Source organism: Diabrotica virgifera, chromosome 1, assembly GCF_917563875.1.
Source record: "Diabrotica virgifera virgifera chromosome 1, PGI_DIABVI_V3a".
NCBI lineage: Eukaryota > Metazoa > Arthropoda > Insecta > Coleoptera > Chrysomelidae > Diabrotica > Diabrotica virgifera.
Genome location: NC_065443.1, coordinates 12,936,472 through 12,961,577, shown reverse-complemented (window position 1 = coordinate 12,961,577; position 25,106 = coordinate 12,936,472). Strand labels below are relative to the sequence as shown.

The window sequence follows — 25,106 nt, the reverse complement described above, 5'->3', positions numbered from 1 at the left end:
TAATAGACCAGCATTTCTGAGTCTGATTAACTTGAAGATAGCATTCATTTGACTGAGTAAGATTCAAAGATGTAATCTATCTTCTGTACAGTAGAGAAGTTCCTCTAAATATCATAAACACTATTAAAAACATCTACCAAAACAACAAAATGGAGTCAGAATAGATGGACATATGGACAAGTTACAGAAATCAAACGCGTAAACAAAGGAAGATGATACAGAAAGGGAAACAAAGAAGAAAAAATACTCTGTTACGCAGACAACGCAATATTGTTAGCCCAAGATAAAAGTATCACTAGTAAAAAAATTTAACCTAAGATCGAAAGAATTTAATATGTTAATTTCATCTCAGAAAACTAAAACAATAGTAATCAGCAAAGAACCAACCAGATTTAAAATAGAAATTGATGGCATCAATATTGAACAAATAATGGAAAGAAAATTCCTTGGAATTACAATGTCCAGCTATGGAGATCTGAAAAAAAGTGGAGCTCCTTTTTACAGCTCCTTAACCAGTTTAAAATAAAATGTTACTTGACACCAAAAATCATGAGACAATATCAACAACACTAATACATCCTTTTTACAGAATAGGTAGAACCTTCGTACATTTTTTCACATAACCCCCCTTTTGAATAAAATGTCACTTGGCACTTTTTTGCAAATCAGCGACAATATGTATATTATTACGGATCAAATCCAAAGCGTTTATCTTATCTGTACAAGTCTCATCCGAACAGTGTTGCCAATCGCATTTCTCTAGATTATCCGATGATCGCTCGAAAAACATCCGATTTGTCACGAAAAGGTACACAAGGTCAAAAATTATTCTGTTATTAAAATCAATGTTGCCAATGTTATTCTTTTAGTAGCCTTAACAACCATCAAATAACAAAATCCGTTGTTCGTACGCCAATCAGTTATCATTATGATAATTAACATAATTAATATATTAATTAATTATTAATTATCAATTAACGTAACAATTATTAACATAATTGATTGATTAATCAATTAATCTCATAATTGTAATCAATTATGTTTTCAGCAACCCAATCAAAGTTGACATTGACAGTAATTAAATATTTGATAATGATCAGTTGATTCCATTTCTGATTAGCGTTCGAACAACCGGCCCTTTAATCTACTGAATTCTCTATTTCACCGTTTAAAAATTTTCGTTTATAGATGAAAATCTCGTATCCTAGCTGATTATTACCTAATTCATGTATGTAAATATTATTTACTTACTATTATTATATTATTCGTACTTTGCATTATCGTAAGTGTTAAATTCTAAATTAATAAATAAATCTAAATATTTCATTATTTGGATCGTTATATTAATTTATTATAATTATTTAATTAAAAAAAACACTTTTAAATATTATTTTATTAAAACGTAATAACTACCTAAAACTAGGTACTGGAAAAATAAATAATAAATAAATCAATACAAAATAAACTACAGCTACATTAATAGCATAGGCGCAAAATTTCTGGTCAATGCTTTTAAAATGCATTATTTTTTTCGAGTCCTGAGAAAGCTAATAAGTATTATTTAAAAATTTAAACGCAGAATGAAAGATTACATTATTACCGAGGGCCTAAAGTCCCTGAAGACTTCTATAATTTTTATTCTAATATGTTACATGGGTAAAAGGAAAAGAGAATATTGAGTGTGATTTTTAATTTCAAATATCTCATTCAAAAGAAACATTTTGTTTATTCTAAGGGACTCTAAGCCCTCGGTAATAATGTAATCTTTAATTCTGCGTTCAAATTTTTCAAAAATACTTATTAGTTTTCTCAGGATTCTAAAAAAATGAATACGTTTAAAGATTATTGGTCCGAAATTTTGCGCTTACGCTCTTTTAACAACTAAAGATTTATTACAACTAAAACAATAGAAATGTATTTGACAGTCTTGTAGTTATTAAGGTATCAAAGTTATTATCCATAATACACGTGGTGCGTTCAACGTTAATGCCCGACTATATAATTGTTATAGGCAAAAAATTTGAAGGATTTTTGAGTTAATTAGTAGATATCTAGATATTACTAGTTTCAAGTAAGTAGATTTTTCTACAACCAATATTCCAAATGCATTTTTCTGCACAATTTTATGTAAACAAACTTAACATTTTCTCACAGAATAACTGACAGTAGTGTGCAGAAAAGTGACGTTTCTGTGCCGGAAAGTTCTTTTATGCATAGTACATACCATTACATTCCTCAAAAAAATCATAAATATAATTAGGTATAACATGTTTTGATGAAATGGTTTTGTTTAAGATATTAGATTTGATAGAACTTTACAAAAAAAGAACCGATTTAACTACATCTCATGTCCGAGAAATCTGGAAAATCTTTTGAACTTTACATTTGGTATTCTACAAATGATTACCTTATTCTGAGTAACGTTATACATATATTTTGTGTACATCTGTGGTTAAAGTGTAGACACATATATAACCTGTAAGACAGGTGATATTATTCTTAATTATCTATCGAATAGAAATTAAATTATTTATTATTTATTAAATTATTAATTGTTTTATTTTACAATTTTATTCTTAATAAACATCAATTAACCAATAAGGATTTAGCAATCTCATCAAGATACGTCGAATGAAGTATGGTGGAAATCCGTGACCAACTCTCCTAGAATTTTTATTCAAAATTGTTTAAAAATATATATATATAACTACTATAACTACAATTAAGGCAGTGCATTAATTTTTTAACTGATTTCTGTGTAGGTAATTAGTTTAGGTTTGGGGAATTTAAGTTGATTAAAAAATCAGAGGTATATTTAAAATCCCTAAAAAGGGGTATATCACAACAAAACGTTTTCGGAATCAATATTCCATCATCAGTGTATTCACAGATTAACATGCTTTAAGCCACAAAAATATACGGGTAAAAACCCTTGAGTTGTTTTTAAACAGTTAAGGTTACATTATATTATGCGATTTTAAAGGATGTTAAAAATATTTCCAGATTAACCCCTGGCATTACATGACATCAACCATATTGGTTGGAAAATTTGTAGGTATGACCTTACATGGCAGAGTTGTCAGCTAGCACTATAATCGGAAAAAACAATTGTTGGAAATGGAAAATTAAAGTAAAAAATAAAAAGTCCCCCACTTTATGGAAAACTTAACTTTTTTGGTTGTTACTAACTAATAACAGAAATATATCATATTTAACTGACTTTTAAATCATTTCATTATTTATCAAATAATATGCCAGTGGGACATTAAAACATTAAAAACCTAAACATGTAAGTACGTAATCCAACACATACAAAAAACATAATTTAATAAAGTACAAAATTCTCATTTACTATTTTGCCATATGTTACATCCTAACATTTTTTTTGAAGGTGTAAATTTTACACAGCCTGTATTACCGATACCATCTTTTGTCGCCAATAAAGCCCTAATTGTAGATGTATCTAAAAGATTTCTCTTATCTGTTTTTATATTGAATAAATTACTAAAAACCCTTTCTACCGCAGCGTTTGAAAATGGTAGAACGAATAACAATGAAAATACTTTTTTTAAATTTGGAAACAAAGATATGTTGGCTTCATTTTTTAATTTAAAAATCTGAGACCAGTATATATCACACTCGGTATTGGAATTAATGTCTAAACTATCAAAATCTAAGAGTGCATGTTTTCTCCACTCGTTATCCAAAGATTGTGCATTGACAAAGTTATTTAGAACTGGAAACCTATCTAATATGTTTTTTAAAGATTTTGTTTGGAATGATTGGGCCACCTTCGGATCTAACAGCTCTAAGGTAGTAAAAACCGGGTCCTCAAATTTAAACCGATCTTTGATATTAGCAACTAGTTCAATATAAAAGGATAATATTGATTTAAAAAAATTATCAAAGTCTGCTTGTTCTAAATTTGTGTCTTTATCCGATCGCAAATGTTGCAAACTGTCGAAAGCAGAAATTCCTATATAAATTTGCTCTAATGGAAGAAAATTGTCTGGATTGTCGTGAACAATTTTCAGGATTTCTGCACATTTTTTTATATGAACAATATTCATATAATTGGAACATAAAATCTTCAATAAATTTTCAGTTTCGGGCTTAACCCTATATAAAAGTGGTTTTTCGGATTGGAATAAAATATTGAAATCCGTCATGAGCTCTAGAACATAAGACATAAACTTTAAATACACTTCAGTAAGAGGGTGATTAAGAGTTTCCAACATAGTTTCCGTTACATGTGAAGGATCTTCAGAAACACTCTCCTTGAAATATGCACGTAATGGTTCGTACTGCTCTAGAACCCTGTCCACAACTGCTTTTAGTGAAAGCCACCTGGTCTTAGCAGGTGATAGAATTTTGTGAATGTCAACCTTAAAAAATTCCTGAAATTCCCGAAATTTGGCTCTTCGACAAGCACTTCTATTGAAATGGCTTCCTATATTTCTTAGTAAGTCCTCAATGTGCTTGGGAAGTTTCAAGCATGCCTTTGAAGTTGCTAAATGTGCCATGTGACAAGAGCATTTAACACAAACTATATCAGGAAATTCTTGTTTTAGATGGGAAAAAACTGAATTGTGTGGCCCTACCATTACATTAGGTGTGTCCGACGAAAATCCAACAAAATTAGATATAGGAATACCTTTGGAAAATATTATGTCTTTTAAAGTTGAATATAATTCAACTGCAGTGCCCCCAGTATTTTCTAAAATGTCAAAAAATGTTGTTTGTAATGAGTTGGAATTTTCATCAAAAAATATTGCAGTAAATGCACACTGTTTTTTTACCGATATATCTGTAGTTTCATCCATAATCAATGAAAAAAACATTCCAGGTACTCTTAACTTTTCATATAATTCTTTCAGAAAATTGTCACCCAAACATTCAACGACTATTTGAGTTGCTTTAGTCCTTTTAACGGTTAATTGTTGAGCTATCTTAGAATCTGGAAAAATATCTTTAAGTAGTGGACATACAGTGTCCATTAATAAGAACGGTAAGTCCTTTGTAGCCAAAAGACTACATAATTTTAGTTCTGCTCTTTTAACTAAATTATTTTCACAGGTTTGTTTTACACACATGTCCTTTATTTTTATATTACTGGATACCGCACTAAAATTCTCTTTGTGTTTTTCCGTTCTCATATGTCTAAGTAACACAGCCTTATGAGCCACCAAATTTGATTTACAAACTTTACAAAATGCGTATTCATTGCCGTGTTTATCATCTGGCTTATTTGATTTATTAAGCCACCCGCGAAACTCGTTATCGGTTAGCCACGCTGGAATAAACTTGCATATTCTTTTTGAAGGTGTATCTACAAAATCAGCTTTCCTTTTCAAACTCAATAGAAATTTGTCAACAATTGGTGCGGACTCGGCATCATTGGGCTCGGCATCATTGGGCTCGGCATCATTAGTGTCAACAATAATATTACTCTGAGAAGTGTTAATCTTTTTACTAACACGGCCAACGTCAACATTTTGACTAATAATTACTCCTCCCTTAGGAGTATGAGAAGTAGATGGCTGCTCTTCAGTAACATTTTGCTGATTACTAGATTCAGGCTAAAATAATTTCTCGATATACTGGGTGTTTGATCAATAATTGGACAATTGGACATATTTTAACTAAATAATCCTTAGCTTAATACATTATGAAGATTTAACATTTAAAATTGATTTTAATATTTAATTTTATTGAAATTTATTTAATTTTACTTCATTTTATATAATTCTATGTAAATTTTATTTAATTTTAATGATTTTATTTAATTTTCTTTAATTATATATTTTTTATTTGATTTTATTTAATTTTGTTTAATTTTATTCAGATTTATTTAATTTTAATTAAATTTAATCAACACTTATATGGTTAATACTACCCCGGACCCAGTCAACAATAGAAAATTCTGAAACTACATAAATATCTAATTTTACCTTAAAAAATGTGTCCCACTTTATTTTTCCGATAAACTCCACCGTTAGTGGAGTCATAGGAGCTTTTACTTACGGAAAAAATTAGACAAGATAGAACTTTTTATAGATTCATTAAGAAATGTATAATAAACAACATATTAAAAAGTTCTATTTCAAAAGTGGGTGCTTAATTTTTCATTAAACAAATTACCTGCGAAATTAGTTGTTTTTTAAATACCTACGAAAATATAAATTTTGGAAAAAACTGACTTGACCATTGAAAAATTAGAAAATTTTACACAAAAAAAACTTATATAAAGATTTTTCGAAAATTAAATCTACAGCTTCTATAACTTTTTATTTATAACGCTAAGTCATCCCTCTCACAAACATTGGCATAAGTACAATGTGGGCGGAAAGTGGGACTTACAAGAGTTTTGTTTAAAAATTGATTTAGAAATATATGGTACTATTACGATTTTACCTATAAAACTCTTAAATTTGCACAACATACTTTTCAAACATCGTACTAAATGAAACATTACGACGTCTTAAGAAATGTAATTTGGAATACTTTGTAGTTTTACAGAATAAATACCACTGGGATATTACTAAGTGTAAACGGATATATTACAATTTTATAGGTGTTTTTTAAAGCTTATCCAATGTAATTTTTAAAATGCACTAAATTATTTTACTTTAAAAATAAAATAAACAACTTCTTTTTGAGAAAATTAAGAAAGATAAAAAATGTAATGAAACCACCGAAAAATATCAGTTAAAAAAATGTTTATACAAAGTCATCAGAACGTTTTTACCCAAAATACATTTAATCACAAGCGTAAATATAATAAATGTCAAAAAAAAATTTTTAGCTCTGATACAGTACCTCTGTCTGCGTAACTTGGATTGGAACCTATCGGAAACTTTTTTGTTATCAATTTTATGAAAAAATGTTATTCTTCATACAATACTCTGTAAGGTATAAAATCTAAGATGCAACCATCAGATTTCCAATATTATCAATTTTCTACAAGGTACGTCAAAAATATGAATTTTGTTCAAGAATAAAGTACCTTAATATTTCACAATATCGAAAATTGTTATAATGCTATAATTTTTAGTTGTTCTTAAATAAGAACTATGTTTTAATATACAATAATTATATCATTCTGCTTGAAATATTGTGAACTAGAAAAGTACCTACTTTACTTTTGAGCGAAATTCATATTTTTTAACATATCTCGTATAACATTGATACAATTTGATATATTATGATGGTTGATTGTTATATTTTGTTATATTGAGCTTTTTTAATCTTCCATTTGTTGCGTCAGAATCGGATTCAGCATAATTAAAAACAAAATAAAAACATTTTTGATCAAGGTAGAAATATTAATTCACCGATATTGTTAAAATCGTTTCTACAAAACAGCTTTTGTCGTTTTTAAACAATTAGTTAACTTAAATTAACAAAAATTAACATATATTTTAGAAAAATATAAGTTTTTTGATTTTTTCCGAAACAACGTAAGTTTTCGATCTACATTGACTGTCGTACTTTTATTTAGTTGAGTTAAATATATAGGGAGGAAGGCACTTATGGAATAAAATTATTTTTGCCCTTTTTAGAAAAATTTTTAAAATCGCCGAGACCAGTCGATTTTTAGATGTAATTGTGCGCTTTTTAAACACAAATTTAAATGTACAAGGTGATTCACGCAAGCCTAGCATAGTCCATAAACTTTATTTTCAATGGAACATCCTGTATATTTTTAAAAACTGCTTAGCAACCTGATTTCAATGAATTATATAATGTATGATGATTATTAATAATACAGGGTGATATTTTTGAAATTATAATGTATGGAACCACTTATGAAATAATGTAGTTTGTGTCCTTATTTAAAAAAATTATAAATACCCTAGGATACCTACCCCAACTTTAAAATTTAAATATGCACTGTTTAAATATAAATTTGAATATACAGGGTGATTCACGCAAGTCTAGCATAGTCCATTATCTTGTCCATTTTAGTGAAACACCCTGTATTTTTTAGAAATTTGATGTTCTTAGAAACTACTTTATTTAGAAACTACTAATATATATTGGGTTTTGTATTTAATGTCTTGCCGAACTTTTTAAAAAATTGCAAAATTCACCTTGTATTATTCAAAATAGAACCTACATAATACACTTTTTTGAGTTGATGTTACTATGTAGCTTCTAATTACACAAAAATATACTGAATGATTCATTAAAACTAAAGATCATGGACTATACTAGACTTTCGTGACGCACCCTGTATGTTTAAATCTATGTTTATAAAGCGCCCATTTGAATTTAAAAGTTAACGGGCCACAGCATTTTTTAATAATTTTCTAAAATAAGTACACAAACAATTTTATTCCATAAGTATTTTCCATACTTTCTAATTTCAAAATTTCACCCTGTATTATTGTTAATTATATTTCGTTAAAATTGGTTGTTAAGCAGCTTTTAAAAATATAAAAATATATAGGGTGTTCCAATAAAAATAAAACATATGGGCTCTGCCAGGCTTGCGTCAATCACCCTGTAGATTTAAATTTATATTTAAAAAGTGCACATTTATATATTAAAATCGACGGGTCCCAGCGCTTTTTATAATTCTTTAAAACAAGGACACAAATAATTTTATTCCATAAGTGCCTTTCGCACTGTATAAGCTCATCATTATAATATAGTTAAAACATGTCCAATTAGTAATAAAACATCCGTATATTATATAGTGAAGTCTTAATTATTTTACTAATTACCTGTTGTTCAGAAGCATGACGTGAAGTTGACGGCTGCTTTTCAGCAATATTTTTTTCATTATTTGATTTGGTCTAAAACAAATTCATTATTATATTTCAATATCCACACGTTAGTAAACTTTTTTACCCACCTTAACACTTTTTATTAACCATTTATCCATTATAAAAAAGTATTTTCACAAACCAAAACTTATTTCAACAGACGAGACGTTTACTTAAGCACTGCACTACATACAATGAAAATAAAACTAAATCGTGCGTGAATTAGCTTTCATAAGTTTACAGACTAAAATCGAAAAACTCATAAATAACATCCGAGGGCAGACAGATTTTGAAATTTGAATTGGATTAGTACGCCTTAAGTGGATGCACTTGTGCATTTAAATTCTAAACAAAAGAATCGGCACATGTCCCTTTTGTCAAAAGATGAAAAGTATCGGATGTCACTAACATTCATCCAGTATAGGCTATTTATAAAAATTTTGGTGGAAGCAAACAAAATTAATGTGTTGTTGGTGCTGGGAATATATGGATGAGAAAGTTTTAGTCGATGATAGTAGATACACTGAAAAATATCCGCAAATATCCGATTTATTTAAAGGTACGCAGAAGGTACGACAACTCTCAAAAAGGTACGCAAATCGGATAATTATCCGCTGATTGGCAACACTGCATCCGAAATCAAAATGACTAATCCATAATAAACTCATCCAATTCTCGGCCGTCGTCGAAAATAAAAGGAAATATATTAAAGTGGCGGCTCGTGTAGCCTATCGAGGACCCCACAAGTCGGCACTTACGTCATTTCCGAACCGGTAGCCGATTAGGAGCGAGCGAAGCGGGCACAGGCAGCGGTGACCCTTCTATTAGCCCTCCATTTAATTAATTGTTTGAACAGTGACCTAACTACTTACGAGACAGCTGATAAACTGCACAACAACTACGATTTGCTTATTGAATCAAGCTTTCACATTCAAATAAATGACTTCTTTAAATTAAAAACACGACGTGGCCGATTCCTGCTATAGCAGGAATAAAAAAGTTAGATTAAGACCATAGATTATCTTCTTTTTTCGCGATAGTATTTGTATCCAACCTTTACCTTTGTAAATCATTGAAACAATTCTAACAAAGGACCCCGCAGAAACCTTATGGGAAATGGCTCTCTGTCAAATGCTCTGAAACTTTGGATTCTGGTAGTCCTTGATGTGTACAACAAAAGACTCCATGGGCGCGTAGCTCCAAAAAATCATGGTTTTAAGATATAAGCCTCTGAAGTTATAGATACAGTAGTGAGGACATTTGATTTGGAATAAATTCATTTTCTTGAGAATGGGCAACTCTGGAGATAAATTACGAATCAGGTCGATTTTTATTTTTAAATTATAATTTTTTGGCATATATGTCATACTAGTAACGTCATTCATCTGAGCGTGATGACGCAATCGATGATTTTTTAAAATAAGAATAGGGGTCGTGTGACAGCTCATTTGAAAGGTTATTCAATTTTCTATTCACTATTATAAACATTAACATAATTATTTATACAGGGTGCCCAAAATTTTTTAAATTAATTGAGACAAAAAGAAGAATGTATATAATTTATTTAATTCGAAATACATTTTACTGTTGTCCGAAAACAGAAAAGATGTTTATTTGATAAACAAACATTGTTTTTCGCTTAAATTCAATATTAAAGCTGTCACCTACTTGCCTCTTAGCAGTTTGAACCAGGACCTATTTTACCACTAGACCCGTGAGGCACATGCCTCGGGCCCGCATTTTAATGGGGCTCGGAAAGATCACAAAAAAAAAATTTTATTGCAGTAACAAAATAAATTTTCAAAATTCTTTCATTTTACGAACAGAAAAGGTAACAATAAGAGTAGATTGCCTTGTCGGCATCAATAACAATAAACAAAATTGTTTAGACACCACTCCAAAGGATTAACAGGGGGTAGAATTAACAAAATGTATCTTCACTATTATACTTAAAAAAAGCCGGGGGCCGGCGTAGAGCAGGTGGTCCGGAGTTCAAATCCTACCGCCGGCAAGAACAACTAGACATTTTTAAAAATGTCTATAGGCCCCAGGTCGACTCAGCCTGAATAAAATGAGTACCTTGGGTAAAACCAGGGATAATAATAGGCGGTTGAAGCGTAGCACTGGTCCTGTTACCTTCCTTGTATACCGTAGGCCCTAGATATAGCAGACTACCCTGCTATACTCCCAAAGCCGCGTGCGGTATAAAACGGGAGACTATTATTATTATCTTCACTATTATCTTTTTTTAAGTATAAATATTCTACGCATAATATTTAATCCAAATACACTAAATTTATGCCGATTTTGATGCCGATTTGATTTTGATGCCGATTTCTGCAAAGATAAGGCATTGCTTATATTAGTTTTCAGTCGTGTGCTTTGATCTATTTATTAATCATTGGTCGTTTTATTAAATTTCTTTATAAACATTTATTATTCTTATCTAATCGTTTCGTTATCATCATGAGCTACAAACATGTAAATGGCAATGAAAACCGAAAAAAGTAAAAATTAAGAGAAGAGGAACGACAGGCACAAAAAATGCAATATTATCATTTGTTATTACCACACATTAGTGCGCAAAAAGGAAGTTCGTCTTCCCATCCTGTTTATGATCAATCTGTGGTGACTAGTGATTCTGATAGTGAAAATAAATTATGTGATGAAGGGCGAATTACAATCAAAGAAAATGATGACTTCACTGTTAATTTTCAAGCGACTCCACCTGGCACAAATGCATTTCCGTCATCTCCTATAGAAAACGACAATATCAGTAACTCTTTTGCTAGCGATATAGAGATAGGGAATTAGCCAAAACAATTAAATCTGGAATTTCAACAATAGTTTATAAATAATCGACCAAATAAATATATTGATAAAATTAGTTAGTGCGCTACACAATTGGATAATAATAAAACCAGACATTTGCAAAGTGTGAGTTTAAACGGTTTTCCACGAAAATTGTTCTTCTAACTTATGCTGGGGCCACAGTAACGTGTAATGCCGTTAATTAACGCAAATTACGCGTATTACAGAGATGGCAAATAATGCGTTAATTAACGGCATTAGATGTTACTGTGGCCCCAGCATTACGATGGGTGTAATGACTAGAAAAATATCAATAGAACGGTTATTTAACATGCGTGATCTCCTGAATATATTTCATCAATTGGTACGTTAGTCAAGTTTTGTTGTTATCTATCTAATGTACCAATAATGTACTCTATATCTATACCTATTTAATTTTTACTCATGTTTAAAAATTTATATTTAGTGGCCTGAAAATTGTGTAGTGCCTCGGGCCCGATTTGAAGTAAAGTAGGCTCTGGTTTGAACATTTAATTTAAGTAAAAAGCAACGTTTATTTTTTAAATTAACATTTTTTTCTGTTTTCTGACAGCAGTAAAATGTATTTCGAATGAAATAAATGATATACATTCTTCTTTTTGTCTCAATTAATGTAATTTAAAAAAATTTTTGGGCACCCAGTATAAATAATTATGTTAATGTTTATATTAGTGAATAGAGAATTGTATAACCTTTCAAACGAGCTATCACACGACCCCTATTCTTATTTAAAAAAATCATCGATTCCGCCATCACGCCCAGATGGATGACGTCACTAGTATGACATATATGCCAAAACATTATAATTTAAAAAAAATCGACCTGATTCGTAATTTATCTCGAGAGTTACCCATTCTCGGGAAAATGAATTTATTCCAAATCAAACGTCCTCACTGTACCTATAACTTCAGAGGCTTATATCTTAAAACCATGATTTTTTGGAGCTACGCGCCCATTGAGTCTTTTGTTCTACACATCAAGGACCACCAGAACCCAAAGTTTCAGAGCATTTGACAGAGAGCCATTTCCCATAAGGTTTCTGCGGGGTCCTTTGTAACATTCTTTGAAAGCAGATAAATCCAAAAAAATCAAACATTAAGTTTCCTCACCGGCTAACATTATCAAAACCAATAAAACGTTTAGCGAGAAAAGGTATCGTATTGTACTGAATGGTTAATAATATTGTAATACCATTCAACACCTGGGTCAAAATATTTTTCATCAAATAGGTGACGCATATAAAGTGTTGTTTGGTATATAACTTACGTAGTTGTTAATTAGATATTTTAACTTAAGCCACAAACAATGACAGTTTTTTAGAGTTCAAACAGGTAAACAACTGAAAATGAGCTTAACAAGAAAACCTAAAGTTATCAAATATGAAGCATTAATAAATACGATACATAAGATACAAAACGGTGCTTAAATGTTATCCACATTGTATTTAATGGTTCAAAACGGTTCAGAAGAAATACCGGAAATAACCTACTCTGAAAAAAGAATGGCCCTAATCAATTAAAAACTAATAGATGTCCGGGGGAGGATAAAATTACGGTTCAAATATTGAAAATTATTGGCAGAAAAATGGAATAGGTGTTAAATATTGTAGTTAATAATAATGGTTGTCATGAAATTTCGTTCTCTTAGCATGTAACACATTTCCAGGAAAGATCTCTTATAGAAATTATTTTCAGTTACTCAGGATTTGACGTTATCAAAATCAATTTGATGATTCAGATAAATGGAATGCGTGCTGGATCACTTCGATGGGCATTCGTATGCCCTTTGAGGGTTCTTTTTGTTTGACCAATATATTTCAAATGGCAGTCTTCATAAAGTCTATACCACATTAGATTTTTCCCGAATATCTATACTTTTGTACGGTAAAAGAGATTTCCAACAGTTTTACAATTATTTCTGATACCTATTTTAGTGGATAACGGTTTGAACAATTTAGTAAGTTTATCAGTTAACTGTGGGAAATAAGGTAAGGATAAGTTGTAGACACTTCATCAAGTTGAACTTCATTCGTAATTTGTGTGGATCTATAAACCTCTCCCAAACCGGTATAATCTGGTCAACTAATGCGCAAGAAGTAAATAACAGATATCTGTTGACAAGGAAAGTGGGATATGAATTCTCACTTATAACGATCTTAAGTAATTGACGGGATTGACTTTGGTATAGAGGATGCGACAACTTATAAGTCCTTAAGGCTAATACCTGTATAAGGTTGTTTGAATCTTTAGAATGAAAGGAATAATAATCGAGGCAGCGATTACTAGCAACGCTATTTGTCAACCATGTGGTTCTTAGGATATTGTCAAAACATTGTACAATTAACATGACCAGGAAAGGACTGGTGCTATTTACCTCCATCTCACATGTAAATTATAAGAAGGGATTGTATTCATTAAAAACGGAAAGGATGTTCATAATTTGATCAGTGGGTACAGCCAGGATCCACATATGACTGAGTCTGTCTGAAATCAAGACGTCCAAGACAAAACCAACCAATAAGGGATAAATAGAAGATCCCATTGGGGTGTCAGATTCTGCAGATAAAAGCTATTATCATTGAAGACAATCTAGTTGGTGTCATATTATACCAATTTAACAAGTTCTACAAAAGTTTCCCATCCAAATGGATAATAGGATTTAATTTGATTTCAATGATTATGTAAGGAAGAAGAAATTAATACATTAGATATTCACAGGGCCGAGCTTTCGATGTACTATCTGAAGTCATCTTCAGGGCTTCCGTGATCTTAGTCTCCGGAACCACTAGATACTACACTTTTCAATGTTCATTCAAATACAGCAGTACTGCATGGAACACTGTTGTAGTGTCTGAAGGCTCAGTCGACTGAAACCACGGAAGCCTTGAAGATGACGTCAAAGAGGGCGTCGAAAGTGAATAAAATATGTCCATTCAGAACGTTTTCGGATCTATCAGTACATTATCTTCTTCTTCTTCTTCTTCTTCATGTACCATGTCCTTTCAGAACGTTGGTTACTATCAGAGCTATCTTAATTTTATTCACTGCCACCCTAAATATTATGCTTGTATCAACACCACACCAATCTCGCAAGTTCTTCAACTATGTGGTTCTTTTTCGTCCTGGACTGCGTTTGCCTGCTATTTTTCCTTGCATGATATTTTGTAGCAACCTATATTTGGGACCTCTCATTACATGTCCGAAATACTCCAGTCCATCATCAGTTAATCTAAAATAGAATAAGTAATCCCATTATTAAAATTGAAAGATGGTTGAAATTTTGAAAGTTAAAAAATTGTGGTTATGATTACTTACTCATATATACTTGCTAACTAGCCCCAGAACCAAACAATGGTTGTAATTATAATCCAATCTACATTAAAGAATAACTCTAAAGTTAAAAGATAACCTCTGGGAACATGGTAAAACTTAAAACCCTAAACGAAAACCTTAACCAACAATCTTGAGCCAACGAGGTCTGCCAACTGTCAAAAGTTTGTAAGGAACTACTTATAGTAACAGTGACAGTAAAGGAAAAAGGTAGTCGATTTTCAAAAGTTTTAACAAAAGGTCATGATCCAAAACAATGATACGAAACAGATTTTAATATCTGAAAATGTCTGTTATTTAAATCTATTGTTTTTAAAAAGGAAAGACTATTAACAAAGAACACCGCACATATCTTATGGAAAATATAATGTCACTCAAATTCAATAAAATTTATATGAATATATTTGTTTCAATTTAACGATCAATTCTTATCATTGCGCCAACTCTTAATTTTCAATAATAAGAGCAGAAATTGATATAAATCAATCTGAAATCAAATGGGTAGGTACATAAGTTAGAGAGAGAAAAAATATTTTAAAATACCCAAATTATAGTTAGTTCATAAATCTTCTCGAGCTCTTAAGCATCTTATTATAATAGTTTCACTAATCCGCTTAGGCCCAGCGGGGTTTAAGCTGTTTTGAATAGCACCCAGAGTAATAGTGATTATAACTGACACATTTATAGACTCCAAAAATGTGATTTCGATAAACTTTAATTGCAATTTGCGCCGTAATTAATCATAATTAAGAGTTGGCGCAATGATAAGAATTGACAGTTAATTTAAAACGAATATATTCGTATACATTTTATTGAATTTGAGTGACATTATATTTTCCATAAGATGTGTGCGATGTCCTTTGTTTTACAGAATTTAGAATTTAACAATATTTATATTTAACTGTTGACTAAAAATTGACATTAGAAATATTTATCTTTAATTTTACATACCCACCCCTTGTCACAAGAATCATTCTCAACTGTTAAAAATGTTTCATAATAAGTGCAATTTTTTAATCACACACATCTCCTACTACAAGATTGACTATATCAGTAACTCCAATTTATTATTTTAACAATTTTCATCACATTTAAATAAAAATATTTCCCTTCAATATATAGGTACAACCACCAATACAATTTTCACATAAAGTTTGCTTATATTTTAATTTTCTGCATAATAGTATACCAATTCAAAATTTTCATTTTTCTTCTCTCTCATCACCATCTGTTTTATCTTTATTTTATCATTATTACTAATCAGTTCACATTCTTCTTTTTAATCAATTTGATCAGTTTAATTTTATAGTCAATTTTTAGTCAACAGTTAAATATAAGTAATTTTAAATTCTAAATTCTGTAAAGCAAATTTGTCTTTCCTTTATAAAAACAATAGATTTAAATAACAGACATTTTCAGATATTAAAATCTTTTTCATATCATTGTTTTGGATCATGACCTTTTGTTAAAACTTTTGAAAATCGACTACCTTTTTCCTTTGCTCTCACTGTCACTACAAGTAGTTCCTTATAAACTTTTGACACTTGGCAGACCTCGTTGGCCCAAGATGGTTGGTTAAGGTTATCGTTTAGAGTTTCACCATGTTCGCAGAGGTTATCTTTTAACATCCGCGTTTAGCCTTTTCAATTTTACAATACTATAATGTAGATTGAATTATAATTACAACCATTGTTTGGTTCTGGGGCTACTTAGCAAGTATATATGAGTAAGTAATCATAACCACAATTTTTTAACTTTCAAAATTTCAACCATTTTTCAATTTTAATAGAGGGATTACTTATTATATTTTAGATTCACTGATGATGGACTGATATGTCCGAAAACGTTCTGAATGAACGTATTTTATTCAATCCATTGGGATTTTTTAAAATTTTAGTAATTATACCTATTACTTCATGTTTGAGTTTGTTTAATTTTAATATTAATTCTGGTAAATAACACTGATTTTAGTTTTAAATTTAAATATATGTGTATACCTATATATAATTAATCTCAGTATAATACACCCAATTAATTTTGTAATATAATCAGTGGGTATGAACCAAACGATGTTCGCTAATGTACCAAGTGTATGGCCAAGGATTACCCGTGCAGACGGTAAAGAGATAGCGGTGGCTTAAAAGGACCGATAATGCAGGGATTTCAGATATCGATGGCAGCTTGATGGATTGCTTTACGGATTGTAAATCACATATAATCTAACAGAAATTACTGTTTGATTGTTGATATTACCTCGAGATCAAACATTCTTGGAATATTAAATACATCATCTCGAAGCAAGCGGTTCAATAACATTTTGTATTCATTACCTACATTTTTTTTTATAGAAAAATGCGATGTTTGTGCTATCTCGAAGTGGTGGATTAAGATGCGATCTTGAGCGATTTACCGAGGCGACTTACCCTACAAATGTGCCGAACCATTTGAAAATGAAACATTTCGTAAAAACAATTGATTAAGTTTTAGCATAGATATAAATTTATTATGGTAGGGGAGCCCAAGCGGGGATTTTTACAGTTACTCGAGCGCGTCAGATTATCACATGGGGAGAAACCTGGTACCCTGCAGATGTACCTCTACCATATATTGGCTCTTAACACAGGGAAGTTCGTTAAGGGGGGCCCGAAAAAAAATCTATCTTTAAAAATACTCGACATTGTCAGATTAAGATAAGGTAAGTTAAGTACATGCAAAAGTGTGTATATTTCAAAAATCTGACGATTTGAGCTGGGCGTAAGGAAATGGGTGAGTCAAAAAGTTTCACAAAAAAAAACGAATATTTCACGAAATGAACGTCAGATCGAAAAACTAAAAATACGTCTTCAATATTTTTCAAAAATCTATCGAATGGTACTAAACATGACCCCCCACGGAGAGGGGTGGGGGGTAAATTTAAAATTTTAAATACCAACCCCACGATATCTCGCAAAATGAACATCAGATCGAAAAACTGCAAAATACACTTTCAAAATGTTTTTTAAAAAATCTGTCGAACGGTACCAAACACGAACCTCCCCGGAGGTGGGGTGGGGGGTTACTTTAAAATCTTAAATGGGACTCCCAAATTTTTATTGCAGATTTGGATTCTTTACGTAAAAGTTTAAGCAACTTTTATTCGAGACATTTTTTCGAATTATGGATAGATGGCGCTATAATCGGAAAAACTGATTGTTGAAAATGGAAAATTAAATTAAAAAATGGAAAGTCCCCACTAAAATGGAAAATTTTATTTAACTTTTTTTGATTTTAGGACCTAATAAACACAACCCAATAGGTCCCCATAACGCTCGAGTGACTGCAAATTTAGCATACTTTGCTCCCCTACCATTATATTAATAATAATTGAATAATTAATATTCCCAATACAGACAAAATATAAATATACCGAAGGTTTAATGTATATAGCATCATTCCTATTTTATTCTACGTTTATGTGATCTTCAATATCGAAAGTTTTGGTACTTTCAAATCTTGGTTTACAGAATTTTGTTTCATCGGTCTTCTTTGTGTATTATATTGTGTCCGGCATATCTCCATGTCAATTTTGCTACTTCTTGTCTAATATCTCTAAATTTTGTTTTTTCTCTTATCCACTCGTATGGATAATATGTACAGTCGGAAAAATGAAAGATTACTCATGAACGATCACATCAATCACTTATTTTGTATTTGCTGTCTTTTTCTATAAATAACAAACGTTTGTTATAAAAAAAGACAGCAAATACAAAATAAGTGATTGATGTGATCGTTCATGGGTAATCTTTCATTTTTCCGACTGTATGTCTCATAAATTATGGATCACCAGCAAGTGTTCGAATTACAACTTTTTCCAATCTTCAATTTTTCGAAGATTCTGAATAAAATTTAGATAGTCTTATTACATTTCTATAGGATTCTACTGAATGGCTCGAGAATTGTCCTGAATTGCCTCCGAAAACACTTATGCGTTATACAGTGCGTAACTCGTTCAGCTGGACATAGGGAATATACATTGAGATAATTTTGGCAACTGCGCTCTCTCAATGACAATATGGTTGTTAGAATTAAGGGGCATTAACCTCAAAATTTAGGTTCATTTTGGGTGACACAAATAAACGTCAAAACATGACATTGTAGTAGCTAACTATTTTTGGCCCAATGCGAAAACTGTGTCTGTTTAATTTGGAAATTATTTTTTAAATAAAAGTTATTTTAAAAATTAAAGTAAAGTTATTAATTCATTAATCATAACCTTTGTTTTTGATTCATTTATGGACTGCTTCGCATTCACAATCACTCATTACATTCGGTCTAACAGTTCTATTGCAGTAGAAACTCGTAAAGTTTGTTTAGCAGTAAATGGTTGACTTCAATTAGTGCGGTCGTAAATATTATTAAATTTATCTGACTTTGCCCATTGTTAAGACCGGTCCGGAGCGATAAGCAAACGAGGTAGACAGAGTTGGTCTTTTTACAATTAACACTGACTAGACGGTACTCCTATAATAAAGAAAAGGATCCACAAAATATACAATAATTACGACGACAAAATAAAAAAAACGGATGTAAAATATATTGCTTTGCCTTATATACCCGAAATTAATGTTTTCAAATAAGTTTTAAAATAAATTAAATCTATTTTAGTAGTTTAAAATAAATTAAATCTATTTTAATTGCTAAGATTATAAAAAACAAACATTCAAACATATTTAAAATTTACCTGAAACCGGGCCTTTTATACTATTATCGGTTAACCCAGAATGTTTATAGTCGGTACTATTTGAAGTCAACCATTTACTGCTAAACAAACATTACTCAAACAGAAGCTTCAACTCACACAGGTAGTCCAAGTAATGAAGCTTAAAATAGGACAAAACCTCGCAATTTTTACAGAATGGATAGATTTGCCTGAAAATTTGAGAATCAGTAGTGGATAGTCCAAGGATCAAAAAGGCGCTTTTACCATGAGGTGGTTGCCACCCCATCTCGGAGGTGGAAATTTTTTATTACATTTTGACCGGAAAAGTTGGTAAAAATAGTCATTCTAAGCAAAATACGTTCAATTGATAAAATTAATAGTTGTCGATTTATTCGCTATCGAAAATGTTAGTTTTATATCGAAAAAATCAATGTTCTTAATCAGTTTTCTGCTAATAACTCAAAAAGTTTTCGTTTTACCAAAACAACTTTGCTAAACAAAAATGTATCTTTTGAAAAAATAAACAAAACCGTTTTTTCTAATTTTCTTTAAGACAAATTCAATAGTAATCGAGCAGCTATACTTTATTATATGGTAGCTCTTCTTCGTCAAATGCTAAATATTGTAGTTTCAAATTCAAAAAACGGGAAAACTATGCATTTTTCGAGGAAAATTTGTTCAAACTAGTTTAAAGTATTTAAAAATATCTATCGCCAAAAATTAAAAAGTCTCTAGCTCAAAAATTATGTGACTTATAATGAAAAGAATGTCAGTCCCTATTTTTTTCAGCATAAAAGTGATCCGACACAACCCCTAACCACCACCCTAATTTAAATTAGTCATTGACCCTATTTGGTCTTCTTTATTTATGTATTATTAATAGAAAATCCACGAGGAAAATAAACTTCCTGTAGCTGGCTGTATACCATAAATCACAAAAATACCAAGTTTCTTGTAAAAGGTATATATTAAAATACCCTAAATAAGGGTCACAATACAAAACGTTTTCGGATTAAGCAATCCATCATCAGTGTTTAAAAGCCAACATGTGCATGCCTGAGCCACCAAAATGTATCGGGTAAAAACCCTTTAAATGTAAATAATAAGGATGTTTTACATAATTATATAAAATTCATTGGATGATATAGATAAACCTGGATGTTACCCAGGGCAACACAGGACTCTCCCCACGTGGTTGGAACTTTTTTTGGAGAAAACCTCACATATTGGATTTCAGAGAGATTGGAGTTGGCCATTGAAATCCAATATGTGAGGTTTTCTCCAAAAAAAGTTCCAACCACGTGGGGAGAGTCCTGTGTTGCCCTGGGTAACATCCAGGTTTATCTATATCATCCAATGAATTTTATATAAATATGTAAAACATCCTTATTATTTACATTTAAAGGGTTTTTACCCGATACATTTTGGTGGCTCAGGCATGCAAATTTTGGCTTTTAAACACTGATGATGGATTCCTTAATCCGAAAACGTTTTGTATTGTGACCCTTATTTAGGGTATTTTAATATATACCTTTTACAAGAAACTTGGTATTTTTTATTATTAATAGGTTCTAGAAGTTTAACCGGGTTAGAATGATTAGTTAAAAAAAATGGAGTTAAAAGCGAATAACGAATTTTTGTAGTTTGGTAAAAAAATGCCCTTTTCTTCAGAATAAGAAGATTAGCATCAGAGATTCGGAAAAATGTTTAAATATGAAATTCTAGCTTATTTAATTCCCAAGAAGATGGTTTTCAAACATTTTTTCTATGGCAAAAATTGAGTGAGGTATTGACAATTAAAACTTGTAATAACATGCAAAAACCACCTTTACCAACCCTTTCAAAGTCACCTCTTTTTGCTACTGAGGATTCGAAAAAGATTTAGTATTAACAGCCTTATATATCTTCTAGAAACTTACAAAATTCTTTTTTGCCAAACTTTCTAAGATAAAAAATAAAAAAGTTACGGTTAAGAAATCAATATATTTTTTTTTAAAAAAAAAGGTAGCCGTGGTTTTAGTTTAGAAGTTTGAGTGGTTTAGAATAATTAGCTTTTAAAAAACAGGAGTTAAAAGCGAATAACGAATTTTCGTAGTTTGGTAAAAAATGCCATTTTCTTCAGAATAGAAAGATTACCATCAGAGATACGAAAAACTGTGTAAATATGAAATTGTAGGTTATTTAATTCCCAACAACTTGCTTTAAAAAAATTTTTTCTACGGCACAAATTGAGTGAATCGTAAATGAATATAATATCGAAAAACATTGATTTTTTTCGATATAAAACACTTTCGATAGCGAATAAATCGAAAACTGTTAATTTTGTACATTTGTACAAAAATGTACATATTTTGCTTAGAATGAATGTGTTTATCAACTTTTGCGGTCAAAATATACTTAATAAAAAATTTCCACCCTCGAGATGCGGTGGCATGGTAAAAGCGCCTTTCGGCATCATATAGGTTTTGATCCTTGGATTATCCACTACTTATTCTCAAATTTTCAAGCAAATCGATCCATTCTGTATAAATTGCGAGATGAAAAGCTTCGGTTCCTATACTAAGATTAGTGCAGTTGTCACAATTATCTCAATGTATATTCCCTTTGTCCAGCGGAACGATTTACGTACTGTATCATCTGCGTGAGCCACGACCATCACAACAATCCATTGTTGTTTTTACAGTGACTTTCTGTCGTATGCTAGATAAAAAGATCTTTTTTCCGGTGTAGCGTAGTACAGGAAACAATTGATTTAATACAATAACTGCCAGAAAAGTAAACGGAGCTCGCATGTCACGAGAATCGAGAAACAGTGTCCAAGGCATGTCCCTATTATTTCCTTTTTATGATTGGGTCATAAACTCTGAACGTACATGATATATTTTCATTTGTTTACCTACGATTGCAATCACTTTGAGGCACGAAACAAGAACAAATAAACAGAACGGGGAGGTTTGTGTGCAAGTGCAAGTTGAAGTACATATATAACTGTCCGAAGAGTTGAGATAACGTTGATAAAACTTTTATATCGATTTTTAAATTCGTGGCAAAGGAAAGATAATCTTTGGAGCGGTGTAAATTATTTCATTATGGCTGACACCAACTGCGGCTTTTTGTTTGGAAAGCATTTTGCGTCAGCACTAATTCTAACCTGGCTAAAGAGATTTTTTCGACACGAATGTGTCGTTCGCAATTGATCCAATTTACGATATCAAGATCAAATTGAATAACTCACTCGATACTAATATTTTTGTTCTACTTTTGTAATTATACGTGTATATGTTGTACTTGTTGGTTTACTTTTATAAATTTAATTTTCAAGTAAGTATCCCCAATAAAAATAATATTTAGGATTCAAATCGGGTAAACGAGGAGGTCATTCAATACTACCTAATCTACCAATCCATTATCCGGAAAATATTTCTAAATTACGCCAAACATTTACACAAAAATGAGCAAGAGCTCCGTCTTTTTGAAACTATATCTCATTAAAATTTGCTCCAAACTTATTTTTCAGAGCAGGTACAATTTGATATCTAAGCAGCATTTTATAATTATCACTTATTAAATTTCCTTCTATAAAAAACGGCTCAATTAACTGATGCATCCAATAGGAGAATGGTTTGCCATTCAACACTGCCAACATCAAATTTGGAAGCTCCGTATGGAAGCTTATATGGTTCGAGGAGTACACAGACAGAAAAGAACAGAGAACAAATGGAAAAGGCTTTAAAGAACAGCAAATTAAAGAGAGAACAGCAAAAGGAAACTAAATAAGTAGCAAAAAGACAACAATAAGAATTTAACCTCTATTATTTAACGCTTATTCTGAAGAGGTAATGCGAGAAACTCTTGAAGATGAAATAGTCGGCATAGGAGTAAATGGAGTCTTAGTTAACAACATCAGATATGCAGATGATACAGTAATAATAGTCGATAGTTTACAAGACCTGCAAAGACTCATGAGTAAAATAGTAAGGTGTAGTAGGGAGTACGGACTCTCTCTCAATATCAAAAAGACGAAGTTTATGAAAATTAGTAAAAACAACCATAATAATAACGAAATCTTGATAGTAGAGGGCCAGCAGATCGAAAGAGCATAAAAGTACACTTACCTAGGAACACTTATAACAGAAAATAATGACTAAACTGCAGAAATTCTAATTTTATGAAAATGAAAAAGGTCCTATGTAGCAAAGATTTGACATTAGCTCTTAAAGTAAGACTAACAAAATGTTATGTATACAGTGTACTATACTATGAAGTGGAATCATGGACGTTAAATGTAGAGACAATGAGACGACTTAACGCCTTTGAAATGTGGACCTAAGAAGAATTATGGGGGTTTCCTGGGTAGATAGAGTTACGAACAACGAAGTGCTGAGAAGAATAGGTAAAGAGAAGGAAGTTGAACTTACAATTAAAGAAAAAAAACTACAGTATCTCGGACATGTGATACGGGGCGAGAGGTATGGCTTCCTGCGACTCATAATGCAAGGAAAGATAGATGGCAGAAGAAGCATCGGAAGAAGACGAATTTCATGGCTGAAGAACCTGAGAGAATGGTTTGGATGCAGCTCAAAACAACTATTTAGAGCTACTGCCTCAAAAATTAAAATAGCCATGATGATTGCCAACTTCCGTAGCGGAGATGGCACCTGAAGAAGAAGAATAAGGCAGTTATTAGACCACTGGTTACGGTAACTCAAAGAATATCTATGCTTTCTTGGATATACTTATTCAAAGACTAGGAGAGGATATATGACGTACATGGTGATTTCTCAAAATCCACTACGGACGAGAAGGAAAAGCAGACCACGAAAAAGATGGAAAGATGAAGACCTACAGAGAATCAACGTCTACGATTGGAAAGAAAACGCAGTAAATAAACGGAAATGAAATACAATTCTGAAATAATACATGGAAGGATTATAGAAACCAATTCAATGCCTTGCTGAACTCCATTAATAAATAAAGTAGGTACTGTATTTTATTAAAGAATTGAATAATAACAACGACTGCACCTGTAACTTCTACAAAAATAACATCTACAAATGCTAGTTGATCTAAAATAAGTCCTAAGGTAACATTTTCTATTTTAAATTATTAAATCTACCCTTTAATTAAAATAGATTGATATTTTGTTACAGGTTATAATTTTTTTTCTTTAAACAACCTCTAGCAGCCGATTTGACACAAAAAACTGTGACTAAAACGTTGAAATGAAGTGTATCTCTGTCTGAGCCGATTCTCGGTGTGTGTGACTGATTGCGCAATGAACTGGATCATGTTTTGCGAGGAGTTAATTGTTTGTGGCCCTGAGGGCATCACTGCAATCCTACCCCCTCAATTAATATGCCGTAACTCTCCCTAAACTCTCTCCCCCGTTCGTCGTGTATATATTTGTCGGACAAATGACAAATTAGGAAAAAAATTAAACAATAAATTCTTTGATAA

At 31.2% G+C, this 25,106-nt stretch overlaps 2 protein-coding genes across 2 annotated transcripts in view; one reads left to right on the top strand and one right to left on the bottom strand.

Moving 5' to 3' along the window:
* Positions 1-25,106, top strand: part of LOC114328099 (zinc finger protein Gfi-1) — a 206,145-nt gene that overhangs the window by 64,614 nt on the left and 116,425 nt on the right. The window lies entirely within an intron of this gene.
* Positions 1,377-9,395, bottom strand: LOC114337221 (uncharacterized). Its single transcript, XM_028287629.2, has 3 exons — positions 8,861-9,395; positions 8,730-8,801; positions 1,377-5,579 (listed from the first exon to the last, which is right to left on the bottom strand). The coding sequence occupies exons 1-3, from the start codon at positions 8,888-8,890 to the stop codon at positions 3,345-3,347; spliced, it is 2,337 nt and encodes a 778-aa protein (XP_028143430.2). The 5' UTR covers positions 8,891-9,395; the 3' UTR covers positions 1,377-3,344.